A 23,745-nucleotide genomic window follows, 5' to 3' on the forward strand; every position below is an offset into this window, starting at 1 on the left:
ACTGCCTTGTTATGGTGTTTTCTTCCATAAAAATGAATTTTTCTATTTTTTTTTTTTTTTTGCGGTACGCGGGCCTCTCACTGTTGTGGCCTCTCCCGTTGCGGAGCACAGGCTCCGGATGCACAGGCTCAGCGGCCATGGCTCACGGCCATGGCTTACGGGCCCAGCCGCTCCGCGGCATGTGGGATCTTCCTGGACCGGGGCACGACCCTGTGTCCCCTGCATCGGCAGGCGGACTCTCAACCACTGCGCCACCAGGGAAGCCCATATACACATTTTTTAAATATTCTTTTCCATTATGGAAAAGAATATAAAATATCATCATAAGATATTGACTCTAGTTCTCTGTGCTATACAGTGGGACCTTGTTGTTTACCCATTCTATATATAAAAGCTTATGTCTGCTAACCCCCGCCTTCTACTCCATCTCTCCCCCAAACCCCTCCCCTTTGGCAACCACGAGTCTGTTCTCTATGTCCGTGATTCTGTTTCTGTTTCGTAGATAGGTTCATTTGTGTCATATTTTAGATTCCACATATAAGTGATATCATACGGTATTTGTCTTTCTCTTTCTGACTTAGTTCACTTAGTATGATAATCTCTAGGTCCATCCATGTTGCTGCAGATGGCATTATTTCATTCTTTTTTATGGCTGACTAACATTCCATTGTATATATATGCCACATCTTCTCTATCCATTCATCTGTTGATAGACATTTAGGTTGTTTCCATGTCTTGGCTACTGTGAATAGTGCTGCTGTGAACATAGGGGTTCATGTATCTTTTTGAATTAGAGTTTTGCCCGGATATATGGTCATTAGCTCTTTTCCTCCCTTCCCCACACCCAGCAGTGATGACAATGTATGGGAGGAAAAACCCTTTTTCCTCTACCCTCCTAGGTTCTTCTGGCTGAGGCCCTGGAAATTAAACTGACAAAAGACAGGTTAAGAAAAGAAAAACCATTTATTAACACCTGCATCATGCATATACACAGGAGAAACTCAGTGATGATTCACTGAAAGGAGGGGTTAGAACTTGGGCTTATACAGCATCTTAACAAAGAACAGTGAATTTGTAGAGAAGTAACAAGACAAAGGAAAAGGGATTTGGGCTTTTAGGGTCAGCAGACTGTGGGAAGGGAAATATATGGGGGGGAATTGATGGAAGATAAGGATTGTTGTAGTAAGGTTTGTCATGTACATCTCTCTTAGTGCCATCTCTGAGCTGAAGAGTCTAGAGTTGTCTCTGGTGATTGAGAATCAGGGGAGGATAGAAAGCTTTTCTGAGTTCACTCTTTTTCTTCAGTTCAAAATAATCCTTATGCCAAAGTGGCATATTTCTGGGTGGAATATTCTGATCCCCTGTAACAGCTGTACCCACATGATCAGGATGGGCTTGGATCTTTATTTGCCTTTCTCTCATTATGGTGGATCCAGTGACGATACTTTATTATCTAATATAATAAGCCCTGAGTGGGTGGATTTTAAAAACACAGTGAAATACCTTACAAATATGTAATTCCCAATGCTCTTCTATTTAGAGGGTGCCCTCCAAAAAGGTAGAGGAACATTAATTATCACTTCTGTCTTCATTGTAATATCCATTTTGGGTTACAGATATAGCTATATTTGTGGAGTGGAAATAGTACCCAACGACGTATAAGTTTATCATTCTCTACCACCCTGTTACTCCATTTTAGTTGAAGGGTGAAGCCATCAAGATTTATAGATCTGGTTCTTTATTTTTAATTGTGATAAAATACACATTACATAAAGTTGACCTTTTAAGCATTTTTAGGCTTATAGTTCCTGTGGCATTAATACACTCACACTATTGTACAACCATTACCACCATCCATCTCCAGAACTTTTTCATCTTCCCAAATTGAAACTCTGTACACACTAAGCAATAACTTCTCATTCTCACCTTCCCTCCTCCTCTGGCAACCAACCACAATTCTACTTTCTGTCTCTCAAAATTTGACTACTCAAAGCACCTCATGTAAGCGGAATCATACAATATTTATCCTTTTGTGTCTGGCTTATTTCACTTAGCATGATGTCTTCAAGGTTCATACATATATCGTGTCAGCGTTTTCTCACTTTTTGAGGCTGAATAACATTCCACTGAAGGTATATATACCACCTTTTGTTTACTCATTCATCAGCTGATGGACATCTGGACTGTTTCTATCTTTGGCTATTGTGAACAATGCTGCTGTGGACACTGGTATACAAATATTTGTTCAAAAACCAGATTTTGGGTGCTTTACACCCAGAAGTGAAATTGCAAGATCATATGTAATTCTGTTTAATTTTTTTAGGAATCATTGTACTGTTTTCCATAGAAACGGTACCATTTTCATTTCTGCTGGCAATGTACAAGTTTTCTAATTTCTCTACATGCTCACCAACACTTGTTTTCTGTTTTTTAAATAGGTGTGAAGTGATAGCTCACTGTGGTTTTGATTTGTATTTCTCTATTAGTGACCTTGAGCAGCTTTTCATATGCTTATTGGCGATCTTCAAATATCCTTTGGAGAAATGTCTAAGTCCTTTGCCCTTTTTAAAAATATCTGATTCTTTTTGCCTGAGGATTAGTTACCTGAGAATAATTTTATGTTTTTATTTTTTTCTCTATTTAGAAAAAAACTGAATTGATTTTTCTAAAGATTTAACCTTTCATACCCGCTGTATTGAAATCTCAGATTTAGGCATCAATTCTTATTCCTCAGTTCCATAATTGCCATTCACTTAAAAAAAAAATCCAGACAGTTCAAAAATTGTTGTAAAATTTCTTCTTTTTAAGTAGTCAGTGGCTGCCATCTCCTCCTGACTCCCTTCTCTAATAAGTTCTTCTTATTTTATTCTAGGCAACTAAGTAGTCATATTTCCTTTCTCACCTCTTTTTTAATATTTGAGTTGAATTCTTTGTACTGTAACCTTCTTTGGGTATCTGATACAGTTATATACTCAATTATATTCATAATCTATTTGATAAAACCTAGCAGTATTTGGTACATCAGTTTATGAGAGGTCCTTTTCTTATCATTGACGTATGACCAGTATAACCATGAAAAAACATGGACTGTTGTAAAAAATATAATTCATTTTTTTGTTTCGAACAACCTAAATTTCCAACAATAGAGAATAACATAGTGTTATTCACCTTAAATGAGTTAAGGTAAATGCCTACGGTGACCATAATGTTGTCATTTAATTTCATGCATATAAATGCTTTTTAAATATCATAATAAAATACATCAATGAAAATTGTATGTTCTGGAAGATTGTAACTTTGGAAAACCGTAAAAGACGTGTGTAAAAGGAAGACAAGGAAAGTGTAATAACTTTTGACTGTGCTTACCTGTAGGTTTTAGGTTTGGGGAACAGGTTGTTCACTAGGCAGATAAGAGTGTCAGGGAGGGCAGAGCAAAGGCTTAGAGCTATGAAAATTCACTAGGTGTTTCCAGATCAGCAATGAAGCTATTTAAGTTGTGATCCAGCATGATCCAGGACATAATGAGTATCAACTGTTGACCTTGCTTAACTTGATAGATCTTTTATTCCTCTGCCTTGGTGAATGTTTATTTAAATCTACTTATTAATGTTTATAAAACAATTTTTTTTTTGGTAAAAAATCCACTGTTTGGAAAAAACAGATTTTACTAGCCTATACTCTTACAGATATTAAGTTACTAACATTTGTTACTGCTTACCACAGTATAAACCGTTACTTGAGAAGGCTTGTTTGCAGGGCCAGTTTTCCGCTATCATTATGATCTGGATTGAACAACATTATGGTGTTCCACATTTTGTCATAAAGTACTAATGCATTTCTGTTTTCTTCCTCTTGAGATGAAAGAAAACTTTGGCATCGATTCCCTATCCTCCATACCCTCAGCTGAAGGAAACAGTCAACAAAGCAGATTTGATGATCTGGAAAATCTTAATTCGTTAACGGAAAGTAGTCTGGATTTAGGTTTGTGATTTTCGTTTCTCATAAACACAAATTACATTATTTTGCAATCTTTCAGTTTTATTGGTATATATGATGAATTTTACTGTCACATTTTCATTCATTATAATGTTTTGAATTGAAATCTGCTTATTAATTAATCTGCTTCAAAATATCTGGAAAAATAACGTGAGTCATATTTCAACTTAGAGCTTTCAGATTCTGTTTTCTGAGAGAGCTGCATTTTCCCTGCCTCATTTTGCTTTTTATTAGCTTCATGGATTAAAACTAAAACTACTGCCTTATGCCAAATCTGAAATAAGTCTCTAGTAATATATATTAAAATCTCTGATGCTATTAAGTGATACTGTTAGCTCATTGAATGGGGTTGTTAAATATTAATAAAGAGAGACATATTTTAAACATTTATGAAACATTTTTATAGCCATATATTACAGTCAATTTTGGTACATTAATAACTTAGTTTCCATTAAAGAATCCTAAAAGTATAGTGCTTCTCCTTGCCTCTTCCCATATTGATTCTTATATATTTTTGAAAACTTGACTTTAAAAAATAATCTTTCCTCATCTAACACTGCAATATTTAATGTCGTAATATTAAGATCCTTAGGTGAACCTGGTAAGTTCTTTCATAGCATTGGGATTTATAGAGCCATTGTTCAGGATTTATGCTGTCCTTCACCTGTTTTGACTCTACTTATAGGAAAAGTCTTTCTCTGTGGGCAGTTTTTGTGTTGTATGGTAATATGCTATTAGGAGAGAGAGATAGCTATAGAAAAGTTATATAACTGTTTTTTATGAATTCAACATTCTGTCAGGTAAAAATCTAAAGAATGGAATTCTTAATGTGGTTAAAGATTGAAGGCATCTATGAGATGATAACAGTTGCCAGTTCCCTGCAGGTCAGAACACATCATGAATGGTTAATTTAAAAAGAAAATTAGGATAGTCGATTTTGAGTATCTAAGATTAAATGAGTCTATTCAATTTTTCATAATGTATAACTGATTGTGACTAGGAGAAAAATGGGATTTTTCACCAAAACTCCCCTGGTATACTATTTTTTTTTTAAATTCACCACATTTCTGTATCCTCTGACTATTAAATACTTAGAGATTTATGGCACAAATGAATTCATAAATGAATTAATGGTCCATATCTGTTTGATTACAGTTGACACTTTATAGCCATATAAGCACTATTTTGGGCCACATAATTCTGTTGTAGAGGGCTTACCTGTGCATTGTAAGATGTTCGCAGCCTCCCTGCCTTCTAACCCTAGATTCAGTGGTATTCCCAGTCATGATCAAAATCAAAATGTTTTCAGACATTGGCAAATGTCCCTTGGGAGACAAAATTGCCCTGGTTGAGAACCATTCACTGTTTTATACTATCAGGATTGAAAGGAATAGACTAGAAATATGGGGTGGGTGTTTGTGAGGAAGGGCAGTGGAGTTGGGAAAAAGATAGGGAAAGGGCTTTTGTCCTCATGGGATGATTTAATCTTCCTCTGAGCCCTGCTCTGGATATCATCTAAGTGACTCCAAAGTTATTTCCTCTGCCTTCTGCTGCCTGTATGAGTTTCCTAGGGCTGTTGTCACAAAGAGCCACAAACTCGGTGGCTTACAACAGCAGAAGTTAATTCTCTCACTGTTCTGGAGTCCAGAAGTCCTAAATGAAGATTCTGTGCTCCTTCTGAGAGCTCTAGGGAAGAATCTGTTCTTTTCCTTGTCCAGCTTCAGGTGGCTCCAGCGTCCTTTGGCTTGCGGCTGCATCATTCTAATTTCTGCCTCCGTCCTCACGTGGCCCTCTCCCCTTCTCCCTATCCATGTCTTCTCTTCTCTCTCTTATAAGGACACCTGCTGTTGGATTTAGGGCCCACTTGGATAATCAGGATGGTCTCATTTCAAGATACTTAATTTAATTACATCTGCAAAGCCCTTTTCTCCATATAAGTTCTCATTTATAGGTTCTGTGGCAGAGATATACATATTTTAGTTGGGCCACCATTCAACCCACCATACTGCCTTAATCTAATATTTGACAAGGCCCTGGGAATTTAGTTTTGGAGATTATAGCTTTAGGAATTAAGCTACACTTGTATACCTTAGGCCTGTCCTCACTAGAAGAGTGTTCATAACGACATGCTGTTTGGAAAAATTTTTGAGAGCTGCCAGAATGCTGTGTGGCAGGCGTGAGTACTTGGGTTAGTGCTAACCATGGGCGGACTAAGAAATTATTGGTACAGAGTCAGTATAATTTCAGTCCCAGGCCCCTGAGTACTAAGCCATTAACCTGCTGTGTCACCAGGCGAGCCTCCCGCTTCTCCAAGCCCCTCCACTTCTTCAGCTGTAAAATGATGGAATTGGGCTAAGTGTTCTGTGAGGCCTCTTTCACGTCTGTAGCCCTTTGACCACTCTGTTAGTAACAGACAATTTTAGATTTACTTATGAGCAATTACATTAAAAATTATTTTTGAGAACCTATGTGTAAAGGGCTATTTTTGACCCTGTACTTAATCTAAAAGTAGGTTTCCTCTAAGAGCCTATGCCCTTCACGGGCTGTGAAACTAAACCTAGAAATTAGCATAATTAATAATGTAAAGCATACAAGATAAATGTCAAATCAGTAATACATTTAGTGTTAAGAGATTTCAGAAGATTTCAGACAGAAAGTAGTTCTGTTTCCCAGTCTTTGACTGGCCCAGCCTGGAATGGGCCTCCAGTGAACCTGGATGAATTTCTGTCATTGCACACAGCGTCAGGCACACTCGCGTATTTGCATGCCTGTCTATAACCATGAGCTTCTGGAGGTCAAGGCTTATGCCTGATTATGTTACCATAGTGGGTGCTCAAGAAATATTTCTTGAATGAGAAGGTGATGTGCTGCTCCTGTGTGGTGATTTAAAAGCATACCGATTCCCTACTTGTTTTTTTCCAGTTGCTTAGTTGTGCCGTAACGCCCTCTCTTCTCTACTTGCATTCTTCTTGCCTTTATTTTGTTTATCTTTCTATTCCTGCACCTCACTAAGTATAAACCTTTTGGAAATTTCCCCCATTTCTCTCCTATAAGCTTTAACTTCCATTTGTCTAGGAACCTTTTTTTTAAACTTCCCTGGGGACTTCTTTCGTGGTCCAGTGGTTAAGAATCGCTTTCCAAAGCAGGGGTTGCAGGTTCGATCCCCGGTTGGGGAACTAAGATCTCATGTGCCACGAGGCAACTAAGCCTGCACGCTCTAGAGCCCGCGCACCACAACTAGAAAGGAACCCGTGTGCCGCAATGAAAGATTGCGCATACCGCAATGAAGATCCCGCAGCTAAGACCCGATGCAGTCAAATAAATAAATAAATATTTAAAAAAGTAAATAAGTAAACTTCCCTGTTTACCTAACCTGTGTGCTTCTGTTGTGGCTGTTACCTAACAACTGCATAGGCCCCGAAGGATGCGATTTATTTTATGGGCTCCCGGGTACCGTGGTGCACTTGATGAACAGCTCTGTAAGTCTGCCTGTGTCAAGCACGGTGAGAGAGGAGAGATGTGTATCTGAGCACTGCCAAGGTGTCCGTGGAGGAGGAGTGGGCAAAGGGTATGGGCAGCCTTGTGTGGAGCAGGTAATGAAAAGTTTTAAAGAAACTGAAGCAACCTATGAAACCCAGTGCCGCAATTTAATAGGCTGCTTTAGCAGCATAGCTGGATGGGAAATAGCTCTGCAAATAGAGCCGGTTCTCTGTTCTTTCAACTCCTGTGTTAGGCCATTCGTGCCAGAATTTCCATCCCATCCCTGGCTCCTTCTCAAGGGGGAGAAGGTAGACACAGGCAAAGCTAGAGCAGTGCGGCACTGGTATGGATTTGACTGTGCAGGAATGTAGGCCCAGGGGATGGGAGTGAAGCATGTCTGAGGTACCGGAGACTTCCTTTAATACCACCTGAGCATTACAGTTACTTTCACCCCCTCTTCAGATTCTCTGCTGATTAGATCCTGATTCCAGTGTGTCTAGACAAGACAAAAAGCAGAAGTAGAAGTGAGTTTACTAGAAAATTTGTTCAATATGAAGAAAGGGAAAGTTTAGGTGATGCTTATAGGAAAAGGTTTAGAAGAGTGTCTATATCTCTTAGTGATCATTTCCAATATTCTGATGAGCCAAGTCTCAAAAATATACCATAAATGTATGGATTTAAGGGAGGCATTTGATTCACTATTCATTATATTTGTATAACATGATGAAGAAAGATTGGCTGGGAATTTATAATGGATGAGATATAATGGATACTGAGGTATATCTTAAGAGTAATTAATGGGTTTATGCCAGTCTGGGTGCAGGTCTCTAAACATGTGCTGTAGGACTGCATGCACAGCTCTGCTCTTTTTACTCCTTTTTTCAGTAAATGGGAAAATGACACAGGTGATGTGTCAGGTAAATTTGTACATTCTTTTTTGTTTTGGCTGTGCCACGTGGCATGCGGGATCTTAGTTCCCTGACCAGGGATCAGACCCATGCCCCCTGCAGTGGAAGCATGGAGTCTTAACCATTGGACCTCCAGGGAAGTCCCAATTTGTTCATTCTAATTAGTAAAAATTCCTTGACCTGGAATTCCCCACCTATAAAATATGGTTGCTATTATCTTTTCTAACTCATAGTTTAATGTGAGAATTAAATAAGGTAACAAATGGAAAAGAATCCTGGAATTTATAAACAAAGCCCCTTTAAAAATGTAAGTGTTTTTATTTGGTTATTTGTTATTCTGTGGAATTATTTTTTTTTAATCAGTGAAATGTCAGTATGCCTGTAATTGAGACAGCCTAGGTTGATAAAGGGAAAATTTAGTAAAGTAAGAATACCATCGTAGAGGGGATTCTTAATTGAATGAAAGATTCTTTAAATTCTGCAGTGCTTTATGATTTTCAGACGTTTCACATACATGATTTCATATAAGCCCATAATAACTTTTTTTTCTCCCTACCCCTATATTACCCTTCCCCACTTCCCTCTCCCCACTGGTAACCACTAGATTGTTCTCTGTATCTGTAAGTCTGTTTCTTTTTTGTTTTATTCACTAGTTTGTTGTATTTTTTAGATTCCACATATAAGTGATATCATATAGTATTTGTCTTTCTCTTTCTGACTTATAAGGGGGATTCTTTTGATAAAAGATTCATATTGCTAAAATAACATCTTTTCAGTGAGACCATGCTTAAAATTGTAACCCTCTTTCACTGAGCAACCCCTATCCCCCTTCCTTGCAGAATTTTTTTTACCATAGTACTGTCACCATCTGACATATTAAATGTTTTACTTATTTAGTTTAGTATAAATAAGTCTTCTCTCTGGAAGGGGCCTGCCTGTAGTAGATATCCATGACTATTTATTGAATTAATGAAGAATGAATGAGTATAATGAAGAATGAATGAGTATATCGTGTGCTCACTATCATCTGGGTTTACTCTTTAGGCATGATGATTCCAAGTGATGTTCAAGGTCCTGGCTTGCTTGTTGAACTTCCTGCTGTGGCTCAAACAAGGGAGCAAGAAGACTTGCCTCTATACCAGCTCCCCAGGGCTCTAGCTGTTTCCAAGGCCTCGGCATACATAGGAATGTTGTCTTCTAGACATGCCACTGATGCATGGTATGATATTATTTCTCTTTGTTTTCACATTGTAAAATAGCTTTCTTTTTGCTTCTATTAAAAAAAAAACATTGTAAAGCAATTATACTCCAATAAAGATGTTTAAAAAAAAAACGAAAACAACCGGGCATGATTATGGTGGAACATTTGGAAAATGCAAGGAAATATTATGAATAAAACCCACCATACAAAACAATTACTGTGAGAATTTCACATACTTAAAATTGTACCATATATATAATTTCTTTTATATATATACAATTTTGTATTCTTGCAGTTGTCTGCAAAATAGATTATGGGAGTATTTACTTAGAGAATGGAAGGTTAATTAAGAATTTAACAACTCAAGCAAGAAGTACTCAAGGACAAATTAGGGAGGGACTGGACTTAAGAGTTAGAGCAGCTGTAGGAATTGGTGACTGATAACATGCTGGGAGTGAGAAGGAGTAGGAGGACGATCTGTGTGTCTGAATGGGGCAACTAGATGGATAGTGGGACCATTAATTCTTTGGCATAAGATTATAAGAGCATGAACAGGTTGAAGAGGAAAATGATGAGTTCTGTTTGGGACATGTTGAGGGTTCAGGTATCCATAGGACAATAAAGTGAAATGGAGTTAATTAAATACATGACTCTGGGGACTAGTGTTGTGGTCTATCCTGATATGGATAATTGGGAACAAGATCAAGTGTAGGTGAAACTTCTGGATTTGAATAGTCATCCAGGGGAGGCTCAAGTGATAAAAGAACAGGGCCAAAATTGGAGTCCTGCAAAGCAGCAATATTAAGGGCATGAACTGAGGAAGAAAATAATGAAGTGGAATGAACAAAAGGTAGAAGGAAATTGATGAACTAGAGGTTGATATCGAAACCAAGGGAAGAGAGCATTTTAACAAAAGGATCATTGCAGACTATTGTTACATGCTACGGAGAGGTCAAGGTAGATAAAATGGAAGAGTTTTCGTGGGGCTTGATCACATGGTTGCCCTTGGTAAACTTAGAACAGTTTCATTAGAGTGGAAATCAGAGAGTAGTGAGTTGAGAATTGAACAGGTCAGATATTGGACAAAGTAAGAGCAGAGTAATGTTTTGAGGAACCTGATCATGAAAAGAGGCAGAAAGAACACATGTTACCTAGACAACTGAAGGGCACTGTGGAAATGCGACAAGGGGGCAGATATATATATATACATCTACATATGCATCTATATATGCATCTACATATATATATATATACACATACACACACACACATGCACACACACATAGATTGTGAAAGATCCAGAAAAGGAATATGTAGATGCTAGAAAGTGGGTGATTAAGTGTAGTCCCTGGAGAGGGTGGAGGGAGAGGACACTGCACACCTAGAGAGATTAACTTCTAATAGTTTGATAGGAGGAAGCTCATCTCCTGCATGGACACAGGTGCCAGGAATGAAAGGAAGGTACAAATGCAGTACTATTAGTACCTTGAGGACTGGAATCCAAGGAGGTTCTTGTCCAATGACCTTGATTTTTTTTTTCTGTCATTTAGGAGAAAGGTTATTTACTCAGAATGATGGGGTGCTAGTCAAGTGGGCCATAAAAGGAGAGGTGTGAGAGTAGAGATTAGCTTTAGAAACAAGGGTAGGAGAGTAATGGCCTAGTGGTGAGAAGGAATTTAGAAAAATATTGACTCCGTTTTCCCAGCTTGGCAGGGAGTGAGAGAGTGAGTGTCACCCACTCAAGTGTGGCATCCATGGCAGAGAAGCGGAAGCTGTTGAGAGAACAGAGGAGGTTGAGAGAACACTGAGGGAAGAAGTTAGCATGTGGGGTGGCTTCTTTACAATTCAAGGAGATTCCTTGGAGTGTGACAGGTAGTTTGGCTGGGGGGGGGGCCTTGGGGGGGTATGGGAACAGAAGAACCTCTGAAAGAAACACCAGAACCGTGTAGCACTGTGAGTACAGGACAGGAGAGGCAAACGAAGGAGTTGGAGGTGTTGCAAAGCATAACAGAGATGAGAAAGGGGTGGGATTAATTGGCCTTATTGCTTTATTTATTTATTTATTTTTATTGGAGTATAGCTCACTTACAATGTTGTGTTAGTTTCAGGTGTACAACAGGTGAATCAGTTATACATATATAGATATATATCGTCCTAAGTAAAGTAAGTCAGACAGAGAAAGACAAATATCATAGGATATCACTTATTTGTGGAATCTAATTTAAAAAATGATACAAATGAACTTATTTACAAAACAGAAACAGACTCACAGATCTTGAAATCAAACTTATGGTTACCAAAGGGGAAACGTTGAGGGGGAAGTGATAAATTGGGAGACTGGTATTAACATATGCATAGAATAGATAACTAATAGGGACCTACTATATAGCCCAGGAAACTCTACTCAATGTTCTGTAATAACCTATATGGGAAAAGAATCTTAATGCTTTTATTGAAACCTTAGTCCAAGAAAGATTTTGTGTTATATGAAGTGTCTCAGACTTATATCACTTCTCTGTTCAGCGACCTGTGGCCTTTGCCTAGAGTTTTAGATAGAACTTCAGTAAAAAGTTGTCTGGCTTCTGTGTAGCTCATCTCTGAGTGGAAAGGGAAGACCCATAGGCCCAACTAGTTGGAGGAATCCGGTGGCTTTTCACTCAGCAGACCTGGACCAGGGTATAGAGGGGAGGAGCTGACAGGCCCAGGGTCCTCATGCGAGGGATCTAAGCAGCTCCCAGAGGAACGGAACGCAGTGTCAAACAGCCAGGGTTTGTTTTTTAATACTTTTTTTAAAAATTAAGGGTACTTTAATTAATTAATTAATTTATTTATTTTTGGCTGTGTTGGATCTTCGTTTCTGTGCGAGGGCTTTTTCTAGTTGTGGCAAGTGGGGGCCACTCTTCATCGCGGTGCGCGGGCCTCTCACTATCGCGGCCTCTCTTGTTGCGGAGCACAGGCTCCAGACGTGCAGGTTCAGTAGTTGTGGCTTACGGGCCTAGTTGCTACGCGGCATGTGGGATCTTCCCAGGCCAGGGCTCGAACCCATGTGCCCTGCATTAGCAGGCAGGTTCTCAACCACTGCGCCACCAGGGAAGCCCCAGGGTTTTTTGTTTTGTTTTGTTTTTTTGTTTTTTGCGGTATGCGGGCTTCCCACCTCTGCGGCCTCTCCCGCTGCGCAGCACAGACCCCAGACGCGCAGGCCCAGCGGCCACGGCCCACGGGCCCAGCCGCTCTGCGGCGCGTGGGATCCTTCCGGACCAGGGCACGAACCCGCGTCCCCTGCATCGGCAGGCGGACTCTCAACCACTGCGCCACCAGAGAAGACCGGAAGCCCCTAGGGTTTGTTTTTTTAAGAGAAAGCCTTGGCAGTGGAAGTGCTGGAGGAGTTAGGAACATGTTTCCACTTTTTTATGTGATCAAATTACTTTTCAAATGAGACACTTTTATTTTTTAAATTTCTCTTGTGCTGAGTGTTAATAATTGAATCTGGCCAAAGAATTCAGAAATGAGGCTGCTTTTCAGGCTATAGAACTGTAACTGTAGATTGGAAAAGATTTAGACAAATTTCCAAGCCCACCCCCTCCTTCCTTCTGCAGAAAGTGAAACATTCTATCAGTGGTGTCTTACTCAATTGTCCCAGCTTCAGAGAGAGCAGATAACACTTTACTCCTGAAGTGAGTACTTTGACAGGCTGTTTTCTTGTGCTGGCGCAGACATTTAAGGGCTCCAGCCTAATCTTTGTCTTGGGAGATCAGTCTTGCATTTGAATGCTGTTTTTTTGGCTTGCTGTCATAGATGTAGGATACATTTAAATCTCAGCGGGCTTCAGAAGAGTTCCTGTAAATCATACTCCCCATTTTAATCTTTCAGGATATGCCCCATGGAGTTAGGTTCATAGGTGAATATTTATTGCTACTCAGGAGACTTCCTGAGTAATGCATAGATTCTTTTCAGAATATAGTCTTTCAGATCATCAGGGTGTCATCTAGTGCTAAATGCTATATGTTCTTTTACAGTTTCTTCTTTGCAATAATTTTTGTGTAGGGCCCAGCAGAGTTATTCAGTGTGCACTGTGCTTTTGCATCAAGACAATTTCTCCTTACCTTTGGAGGCAGGACTGATGTTAAGAGGTTAGATGCACCCTGAAACTGGGGATCTCTAGGAAGGGAGGACGGTGGGCAGGCAGAGCATGATAACTCTGAGAGGGATCTAAGTGATCTTGTTCTGAGTATCCTTCTTTCTTCATAACGTCACTTGAGATCAAGTTTTCAGAATTCACCTTGTTTTAGTCTTTTTCTAACTCACTTCTGTCATCACCTGCTGCCTGAAGACATGGGTGTGCCCATCAGTGGCGGGCATGGAATTTCTCAGACTAATAGGAGATTTGCAGTATAGATATATTTTGGTGCTGTTCAAATATGCTCTTTTTTATTTATGACTTCGTGAGCCTGAGAGGGTTTCCCTTGTGTCTGTATTTCCTCACTTGTAAAGTAGGTAGTTCTAAGGTTCAGTTAGAGTGAATATAAAGGGCTTCGTATAATGCCTTGAACATAGTAAATGTTTAATGAAAGGCGGCTGGCAGTGATGCTGGATGACAGTGATAGGATCATGGGCCCTGAGGTGTATCTAGGGTATTCATTGTTGCTGAGTTTATTAAAACACTCAAGGAGATTGTAGAGGTTTTTTGTTTTTTTTTTTAAAGAAATAAAATAGAATCAAGTCACAGTAAGTAAAACAAGGAAAGTGTCAGAGGCTAAAGCCTGGTAGGATGATGAACTTGAGGTGAAAGGTGAAAAAAAAATTCTAAATTGAAAAAAAAAAATCATGTTGTAGGTATAATACAATGCAAATGAAAAGAAATACTTTCAGGTATTGGATACTTTGTTTTGAACAGTGGGAGGTGAAATAGGAGGCAGAGCATCATAGCTGGGGAAAGGATTAAGTGAGTTAATGTGCTATTTTAAGTCCCCAGCACTGCCTGGCATTTAGTGCCTTCTAAGTAAACGGTGAGTATCTAATAGTTTTACCTTTGAGTGCTACTGCCAAAAACTATGTGTAAATTCAGAATACTGGTAGAAGACTGAGAGTAAGGGAGAGAATAAATGTGTTCATTTGAGAGAGGACTACTCTGGAATGTTTGAGTTGGGAGTAAAAAGGGGAAGTTTCCAAGGAGTTTGTGGCCTCATGTATGTGACACTTTCCTGTTTTTACCATGCTGTTGCATGCTGTTGCAGACGCCAGTCACTGCAGGTGAAGATGAATGTGAGAAATTAGGACAAGAGGCACATAGGAATATTACATTAATGCCTATGAAAATATAATTAGATATTTGATTGCTCACCCAGGCTCTACAGGTCAGAAGAGAAAAGGGAGAGACCTAAGGAAGTAACTTACCCTTTATGGCTTAAACTTCTATTTCTTTTTTTAATTTTTTATTTATTTTATTTATTTATTTTTGGCTGTGTTGGGTCTTCGCTGCTGTGCGCGGGCTTTCTCCAGTTGTGACGAGCGGGGGCCACTCTTCACTGCGGCGCACAGGCTTCTCCCTGCCGTGGCTTCTCTTGTAGCGGAGCACAGGCTCCAGGCTCAAGAGCTTCAGTAGTTGCAGCTCGTGGGCTCCAGAATGCAGGCTCAGCAGTTGTGGCACACAGGCTTAGTTGCTCCGCGGCATGTGGGATCTTCCCGGACGAGGGCTTGAACCCGTGTCCCCTGCATTGGCAGGCAGATTCCCAATCACTGCGCCACCAGGGAAGCCCTAAACTTCTATTTCTTAGCAAATGTCTTAAACGCAAGTTTACAGGACAATTTTTTAAATTTTGATAAATGTATACATTCATGTTACCAACACCCCAATCAAGATATTGAACATTTCCATCCACCCAGAAAGTTCCCTCTTGCCCCTGACTTCTAATACTGTAAATTATTTTTTCTGTTCTAGAACTCATGTAAATGTTATCATGCAGTAGGTACCTTTTTGTATATGGCTTCTTTTATTGAGCACCATGTCTGTGTCATTTTAAACTTTCATGTACAAGAATGCCTAATTTTTTATGTATGCTGGTATCAGGTAATAATTTGCTTTGTAATTTCAAAGTCATAGTGTAACATTTGTATAACTAGCCCTACTAGTTTGGAAAACACTAGTGCCTATTCTGCCTGGTTCCAAATGCTCACATTCCCTGTGGTGTGTCACAGAAAATTGCCATATAGAATCTATATTTTAAGAGGAAAAAGAAATCTTGAGATAGGTACAACCATAACCCTTCCTGCTTACATCATTTTGGGGTGCCAAGTTTGCTTGACCCTCATATGGTTTAGTGTATAGAAGTTTCACATGAAAAAAAGGTATATTCTTGCCATCATTTTGAAATTGTTAAACTGGGCATAGTTCAGAAAGCAAACCTGATGCCTTTATGGGAGGTGGAGCCACATTCGTGCTCTGGGTGGGATCACCTCTGCAGGAGAACAGTACATTTTCTCATAAAGGCAAAATGCTTGTAGGTTTTGCCTCTTTACTTTGTATTTACTTTTAAAGTTGCACTTGTTCACCTACCAGTGTTTACGAAATCCTATATTTGGGATGCTTTTTCTACAATAAAATTTTATCATTTGTGGAAAAATAAAGGAAAGGTCACCTTGGCCATCTAGATTCATCTGATTTTTGTATAATGTTGAAAATTTTATTCTCAAAGACATTGTATATTATGATGAAGTCTTACTATTAATATCCACTTGTTCATTAATGGGGCACTCCATCTTTCCTCCCAAATCTGTAATGAATTATAACTTTGGGCATTTGTTATAAAGGACTGAACTAAAAATAAAAAGCATTGTTTCTATTAGATGGTTAATTCCTTTAGGGAAAAAGTGGTTATAAAAGTCTGGTTAAATGTAAAAGGCAAAAGTTCAGTTATTTTAAGATTTGAGATTCTAACTGATTGAGCTATTGACCATGTCTAATCAAAGTGCAAATTATAAAATTAGAGGTTAGAATTCTCTTGTGAAAGATTCAAGTACATTTGTGCAAATTTACACCTTAATATGTGCAGTAAAAGTATTTTACTTTCTCCGTTAAATTTCAATTTGGGTTGAAAGGTATATGCATTTATCAGTGTAAAGTGACTACATTATTTTGTATAGTTGCTTGTCTCCTGTGACTTTATTTCTAAAACTAATCACACTATGTTTTTGAAAGTTTTATTCCTCTTTAGGTATGAAGTAATGTAAACAAAATATGTGTTTATCAATTTCCTGAAAAAGGATAATATGCTTTGAAAAAGTCTCTTCTAACAGAATAAATCCTTTTGTCATACATTTTCTTAAAGAAAACTAAAATTGTCCATATTTTAGACAAAATTTTTCCCCCTTTGCTTAATATTGTATGTGAAAGCCAGCAGTTTAGGATATTTTTTATTTTAATTTTTTTAATAGAAAAGCATATAGCCCATACTAATGTTAAAGCTTGGTTTCCATTCTATTTTAGGTAATTTTAAATTTAAGAATTTAATTCTTATAATGATATTATACATGTGCCATAATAATAATACTTTTTTTTTCTTAATACCTATCATGAACTCTCTTTGTTCACAAACTGCTGACCAAATGTATGAGTTTTTTCCTCCACCCAACAACCAATTCTCTGATTCTCTGGACACTGTGTACCCTAAAATTCATTTCAATTCTGACATAACTACCTGGTAGTTAGTCTAACTACCGTAAGACTGCCCCAACCTCTGATGCCAGTCACAAATTCCAGGTTGCCAACTCTACTTCTGACCAAGTGGCTATAAATTGAGGGTTCCCATAACACCTTCCTAAGGTTTGAGAATTTGCTAGGATGGCTCACAGAACTCAGGAAAGTGCTTCACTATTACTGGTTTATTACAAAGGGTGCAACTCTGGAATAGCCAAGTGGAAGAGATGCATAAGCCAGGGAAGGGGGTGTGTGGGATGCAAGAGCTTCCATGCTCTCTTGGGTCACATTACCCTCCCAGCACTTTAATGTGTCCTCCAACCTGCAGGCTCTCTCAACCCTGTTGCTTGGAGGGGCCGGGGTGGTGGTGAGGGGGTGGTTTATGGCGGCTCCATTATGCAGGCATGATTGATTACATCATTGGCCATTGGTGACTGAGCTCCATCTCTAGCCCCTTTCCCCTTCCCAGAGGTGGGGATAGGGCTGAAAGTTCTAACTCTAATCACACAGTTGCTTCTCTGGCAATCAACCCCCATCCTGAAACTGTCTGTAGTCCTACCTAGAGACACTTTATTAACATCAACTCAGGTACGGTTGAGAGGGGCTTGTTATGAATAACAAAAAATGCTCCTGTCACCCCTGTTGTTTGGAAAACTCCAAGGGTTTTAGAAGCTCTGTGGCAGGAACCAGGGACAAGGACCAAATATTTATTTCATATTATCACACCTGTCACAACTAGGGTACAGAAAAGTAGAAAATGGAGAGGAGGAAGGTTTCAGTGTTGGTTTGTTTTTAGCTTTCAATCTTACTTCAATTAATATGTACTTAAAGGAGAATATTAAAATACAACAGAGCATGAAGGTATTCCTTGCATTAATGTCTATATTCCATATAAATAAGACATAACCTAAGTGCATCGTATTTTGGGATAGCAGACAAATTACATCAATACCATGGATTAAGATGCTATTAAATAAGAAATGATGAAGATTATGATAATCTTGGGGAAATTTTTGATTTAAATTCAAGTGAAAAAATTGTTAAGGAAATACATATTGGTTGAGCCTCAGTTAAATGCCAGTCGTATCTCATTTAATCCTTGTTACTATTATAAGATAATCAAAATATGAAAGTTTATGCTACGATTACAATTATCCAATGAACATATATGCATACGTGCCAAGAATAATAATGTGATATGATAAAGTGAAGACTTCACTTAAATTGGTGGAATCGTGTGTATCATTTAGCGATGGCATTTAGCTGCTTATAAACTGAATCCCCTGCCCCCATCTCCCCACACACACTTTTAGTATGGCTTAACTCAACTAGGGCTTAATTTTTTTCATGTAAAAAAGTCCTGAAGAAGCCCTGTCAGGGTCTTAGACATCTTCTTTCTGCTCTGCTGTCGTCAATGTATTGCTTTAGCCCTCATGGTTTCTTCATGATTTTAAGGTGAATGCTTCACCACCAATAATCACCTCTGCCTTCTAGGCAAGAAGAAGGGGAAGAGTATAGAGCAAAAAGCTCCCTGTCAGCTGATTCTCCCTCCATTTAGTGAGTTTTCCTGGAAATCTCATCTGGGGACTTTTGCTTCCTTGTTGCTGATCAGAGCTATGGCACACAGTTATCATTAGCTGAAGGGAAGTCCAGAAAATTTATTTTTTTAAAGCTGGGCATAGTGCCACCTGGAATAAAGGGGGGTTATGTTGTTGGGTAAGGAAGATGGGGAGAGAAGACATTAGATAAGTAACTGGCAAGTATCTGCCAAATTGTTTTTCCTTGAATTCTATGATGCTTTTAATCATAGAAAATAGACTGGCTAAGGCAAGAAGGCTGTCTGCAGTGGGTGAGATGTCAGTGATCCCTAATGATCTCAATTCCTTAACTGATTTTTAGATTGTCCAAATTTTTTCACTTTCTCCTTTTCACACAGCCTTAAACCATTATATCCTGGAAAGTTGTAGAGTGGCAAGTAGCTGGAGTTTTATACTTTTTATAGGACTTATTTGAGAGTTCAGAGGAGAATGGAGCATTGAAACTTCATGCTGAAAGAAAGATTCGGATACTGTGGAGAGATTGTGTAGTACATCTGAGCCTCATGGGGAAAATATAGTAATATGACCTGTTGTGCTTACTTCACAGGGTTTTTGTGAAAATGAAATGGAAGAGGTATTCCCTACATTTTTGTGTAGAGTAATACAACTGACAGTATCACATAAGCCATTTCATTTGGTGGTCCAAAGGCACACACCTATTTTGTGGTTCAGGTTGGACTGGAGCTTAGAAATCCTGACTCCTCTTCCAGATAATAGATGGTAGTGTCTCTACCCTATTAGATAACGTTACTTTTATAACTACTCTGTAATTCAGCATTTTACAGTATCCCGCTAGGCAGTTCCATATTAACATAACTTGATGGGTGAAAGTATGGTGGTGGTAGGTGACAGAATCACATTGTTTAAGAAATCTCTGTAAACTGAAAAGTGCTGTGTAGCTACACAAGATATTTATGGAATACAGATGACAGGGAAATTATTTAGGGTTAGAGAGACAGAAAAATCTAGAAAGAACGATCATGTTTACTGACTGTTTAATCATTTCAGCAGTTTGTGTAAGTTTATACTGGACTATTAGCTGGTCAATCACACCAAATTTTAAAAAATATATTTTATAATATTTAAATGCTGTTATAGAAACATGTGAAATCATACAAATTCAAACACAGATTTTTAGAAAATAACATCTAGAGTGTCAACAATAAAAGTGTTTATAATCAATGATTTTCTGGTGCTGGGTAGATATTTGTTAAGTTGAATGCTAAAGCAATATATCTTTGTATGGATAGTTAATTATTGATGTAAATTTTTTTTTTTGCGGTACGCGGGCCTCTCACTGCTGTGGCCTCTCCCGTTGCGGAGCACAGGCTCCGGACGCGCAGGCCCAGCAGCCATGGCTCACGGGCCCAGCCGCCCCGCGGCCTGTGGGATCTTCCTGGACCGGGGCACAAACCCGTGTCCCCTGCATCGGCAGGCAAACTCCCAACCACTGCGCCACCAGGGAAGCCCTGATGTAAATATTTTTAAAGCTTAGAAATTATGAACAATTTAACTACATATAGATTGTGTAATGTAAAACTTTTCAAGAATCTTTAATAATAAGTGTGTTGTAAGTTATATGTGTGTGTGTTTTTTCCTTTTTTTCTCCTCAGTGAATTACCTGAGAGAGAAGAAGGTGAAGGAGAAGAAACTCCAAACTTCAGCCACTGGGGACCACCAAGAATGTATGTTGATGACATTATTGGCTTTCTCAATAGGACAAAGCAATTAGTTGCTCTTTTCTTTAACTTCATAGTGTCATTCAGTCATTCTCTAATGAGAATGTTCACACGTAGTTGTGAACATAGTTCACACGTACGCTGGCCTAAATTTTAGTTTCATTTTGTCTTATCTAGAGATTTTTAGCCAGGCAAAATGACTGAAACCAATATTAGGAAAATCTTTGTCGTACTCTTTCAGAGAAACAACTTACAAATGTCCATCTGTGATGGATTAAGTATACTTTCTCACTGTATCACTAAGCAAAGCAGGTAGGCCTGCCTTGAATGCAGTAAAGAAGCTCTTTTTTTCAAACAACAATAGTTAAGGCTTCTGTCACATAGCACCCTCCTCCTCTTGTGTTAGTCCAAGTTTATGCCTCGTTTGCACTAACAGAGTGTGTTGGGCCCATGCTCCCTTGGATACTCTCACGGTTTTAGGTAGTCACCAGGGCTGCACTTTATTAAGGTTATAAAAGTCTTCCTTTAGCTGCTGTCTCTATCTTCATGCATTATTAATTCCACCATGCCACCCAAATTGTTCTTTTCTTGCACTTTTGAGTTTTGTCTTAAAAACTCTTGGGAGCTGTTTTCTGAATTACTTTTTGGAATTAATTATTGGCCATGTCTGTGCAGTTTGAACAAAATTCATAATATTTTGAGGGGCAAGTTTTATTCTATACTTTATGAAAATGATGTGGATGTAGGAAGAAGAGAAAAACTTTCCAACCTTTGGAACTATTAAATCTGTCCTCCATGTAGAGAACCACAGGTTAAAACGGGTGACTGGGAAAAGCAGTATGGGCAGTGAGCCTGTCAGTGGCAAGTTTATTTTTTTCTAAAGGTTTCTGCTTTTTGCCAAAATGATACCTGTAACTTTCTTGTTTTTTTTTTCCCATCCATTAGTTATTTCCTTAATTCATTCTTTGCTAATGTTATGATATAGATGAAAGGGACTCATCACAGAAAATATATGGTGGTGGGAGATGAGAACATTAAGTCCTTGCTAAATCTCTCAATATTAAGAGTTGTATTTGTTGTTTTGGAAATCTTTTTCAGAATTTACACTTTCACATATGCCATGAATTATTGATAGAACCTTATAATTTTGGAGCTAGGTATAACTTCTATAACATTTGTGAAAATATATTTATTAGGATATGAGTCACAAGGATATGGTACACATAAAACACAGTGACAGTACAACAGATTACCTTGTTCATGAGTGAATTTTGTTTTTTTGTTTTTACAGTGTTGAGATTTTTAGAGAACCAGATGTATCTCTTGGTATTAGTATTGTTGGTGGACAAACTGTTATAAAACGCCTGAAGAATGGAGAAGAGCTTAAGGGTATATTTATCAAACAAGTTTTGGAAGACAGTCCAGCAGGAAAAACAAATGCTCTTAAAACTGGAGATAAAATACTTGAGGTAAATAGTGTTAAAATTTTGTTTTTGTTTGAAATGTACTGTAAGACAGTAAAATGATCATTTAACCGGAAGTCCTTCCTTTATGTGTTGGGGTATATGTGTGTACAATTGGTGTATTTTATTCAGATGCTTTAGTTTGCATGTTTGCACAATTTAATGGGATTCTAAAGCTGAGTTGATAGCATATAAAATGATAAAACAAAAAGCCTCGGCTGACTGAAAAAACACAATTTGACAGAATGAGGCAGATGGGGGACATCATGCTTCTCCCACAGTCTTTAACAGACTCTGAATTGTATATGTCAGTGGGATAGCCGTGCTGTCCTCCCAGAGTTGACCCTGAAAGTGGAAGACTGTATTGGGGGAGAGGTGAATCCATCCTTTATACATGGCAGGCTTTGCAGAGTGGAGTTTTAAGGGCACATCAAGACACTAAGAGGTCTGAATCTGATACATTTCTTTGCATTAGGTTTATTGGATGACATCATATTGAATATTTTAAATCCCAGAATCTGCTTGGTGATTCATGCTTTATGATGCTAAACATCAGCTGTGGTGTTTTAGCTCTGAAAGAATGAAAAGAGCTCTGGAGATCATGGGTTAAAGTCTAGATTGTCCTGTTTGTTTTTTCCTTGTTCTTGGACAAATTATGAAACCTATTTTCAGTTTCCAAATAAAATGGAAATGAGATTTCAAAATCCATAGAATCATTGTGAGGATTAAATCAAAGAATTGCATAAAACTACTCTGTGTATACAAACTTGAGGTTATATTTGTTTGTGAAATTAAAAAAAAATTTTTAAACATACTAGGGATATGGCAATGAAGCAAATGACCAAAAATCCCTTCCCTTATGGCGTTTATACGACAGCGGGGTAGATAGACAATGCACAAAATAAGTAATATATAGAATGTTAGATTGTTATAAGTAACTATGGAGAAAAATGACAGGGAGGAGGATAAGGAATGATGTGTGGTGACGGCAGTAGTTGCAATGAATAGATTTGTTATGGAAGATGATATTGGGACAAATATAAGAAATGAGAGACTGAGCAATATGGACACATGGGGGAAGAGGGCTCCAGACAGAGTGAACTGAAGTGTGAAAGCTCTGAGGTGGGAGCTTGCCTGGATGTGTTGAAGGAACAGAAAGAAATCCAGCACTGCTAATATAGGTAGAGTGAACAAGAGAGAGGGTGAAAGAGAAAAGGTCTGAGAGGTAATGGGAAGCCACATCATATAGAGATTAGAAGGTTGTCTACTCTGAACGGATGAGAGTCCATTAGAGAATTCTGAACGCGTACATTTTTGAAAAGGATTATTCTGGCTTCTGGGGCAGGTGTGGTTTCTTTTACTTAGCATTTGCATGGTACATTGTTTTTTTTTCTTTCCTTCTTTTTCACCCTTATTTGTGATTTTGTTTTAGTTGTATTTTAAGCAAATAATAACTGGATACTGCCTTTTAAAAATCTAAATTGAGTATCTTCTTCTAATAAATAAGAATCATTTAATTTTTATTTTGATTACTGATACATTTGAAACTTAGAACAAAAGACATATTTAAAATTATATATTTTTCTTTATATTTTGAAATAGCTGTAGGTTCATAGGACGTTGCAAACAAATGTACAAGGAAGTCCCGCTTACCCTTCCCTCAGCCTCACCCAGTGTTAACATCTTATACAACTGTAGTTCAATAGCAAAATCAAAATACTGATATT

The 23,745-nt window shown here is 38.3% G+C and overlaps 1 protein-coding gene across 12 annotated transcripts in view; it reads left to right on the top strand.

The window, feature by feature from the left end:
• Positions 1-23,745, top strand: part of PATJ (PATJ crumbs cell polarity complex component) — a 356,331-nt gene that overhangs the window by 114,878 nt on the left and 217,708 nt on the right. For all 12 annotated transcript variants that reach the window (XM_067726362.1, XM_067726358.1, XM_067726363.1 and 9 more), the window contains 4 exons: positions 3,858-3,981; positions 9,429-9,603; positions 20,490-20,561; positions 21,847-22,024. In XM_067726362.1, coding sequence (XP_067582463.1) covers positions 3,858-3,981; positions 9,429-9,603; positions 20,490-20,561; positions 21,847-22,024 — 549 coding nt within the window. The remainder of the gene's footprint in view (positions 1-3,857; positions 3,982-9,428; positions 9,604-20,489; positions 20,562-21,846; positions 22,025-23,745) is intronic.

The sequence above is a fragment of the Pseudorca crassidens genome, chromosome 2 (assembly GCF_039906515.1).
Source record: "Pseudorca crassidens isolate mPseCra1 chromosome 2, mPseCra1.hap1, whole genome shotgun sequence".
Classification (NCBI taxonomy): Eukaryota; Metazoa; Chordata; class Mammalia; order Artiodactyla; family Delphinidae; genus Pseudorca; species Pseudorca crassidens.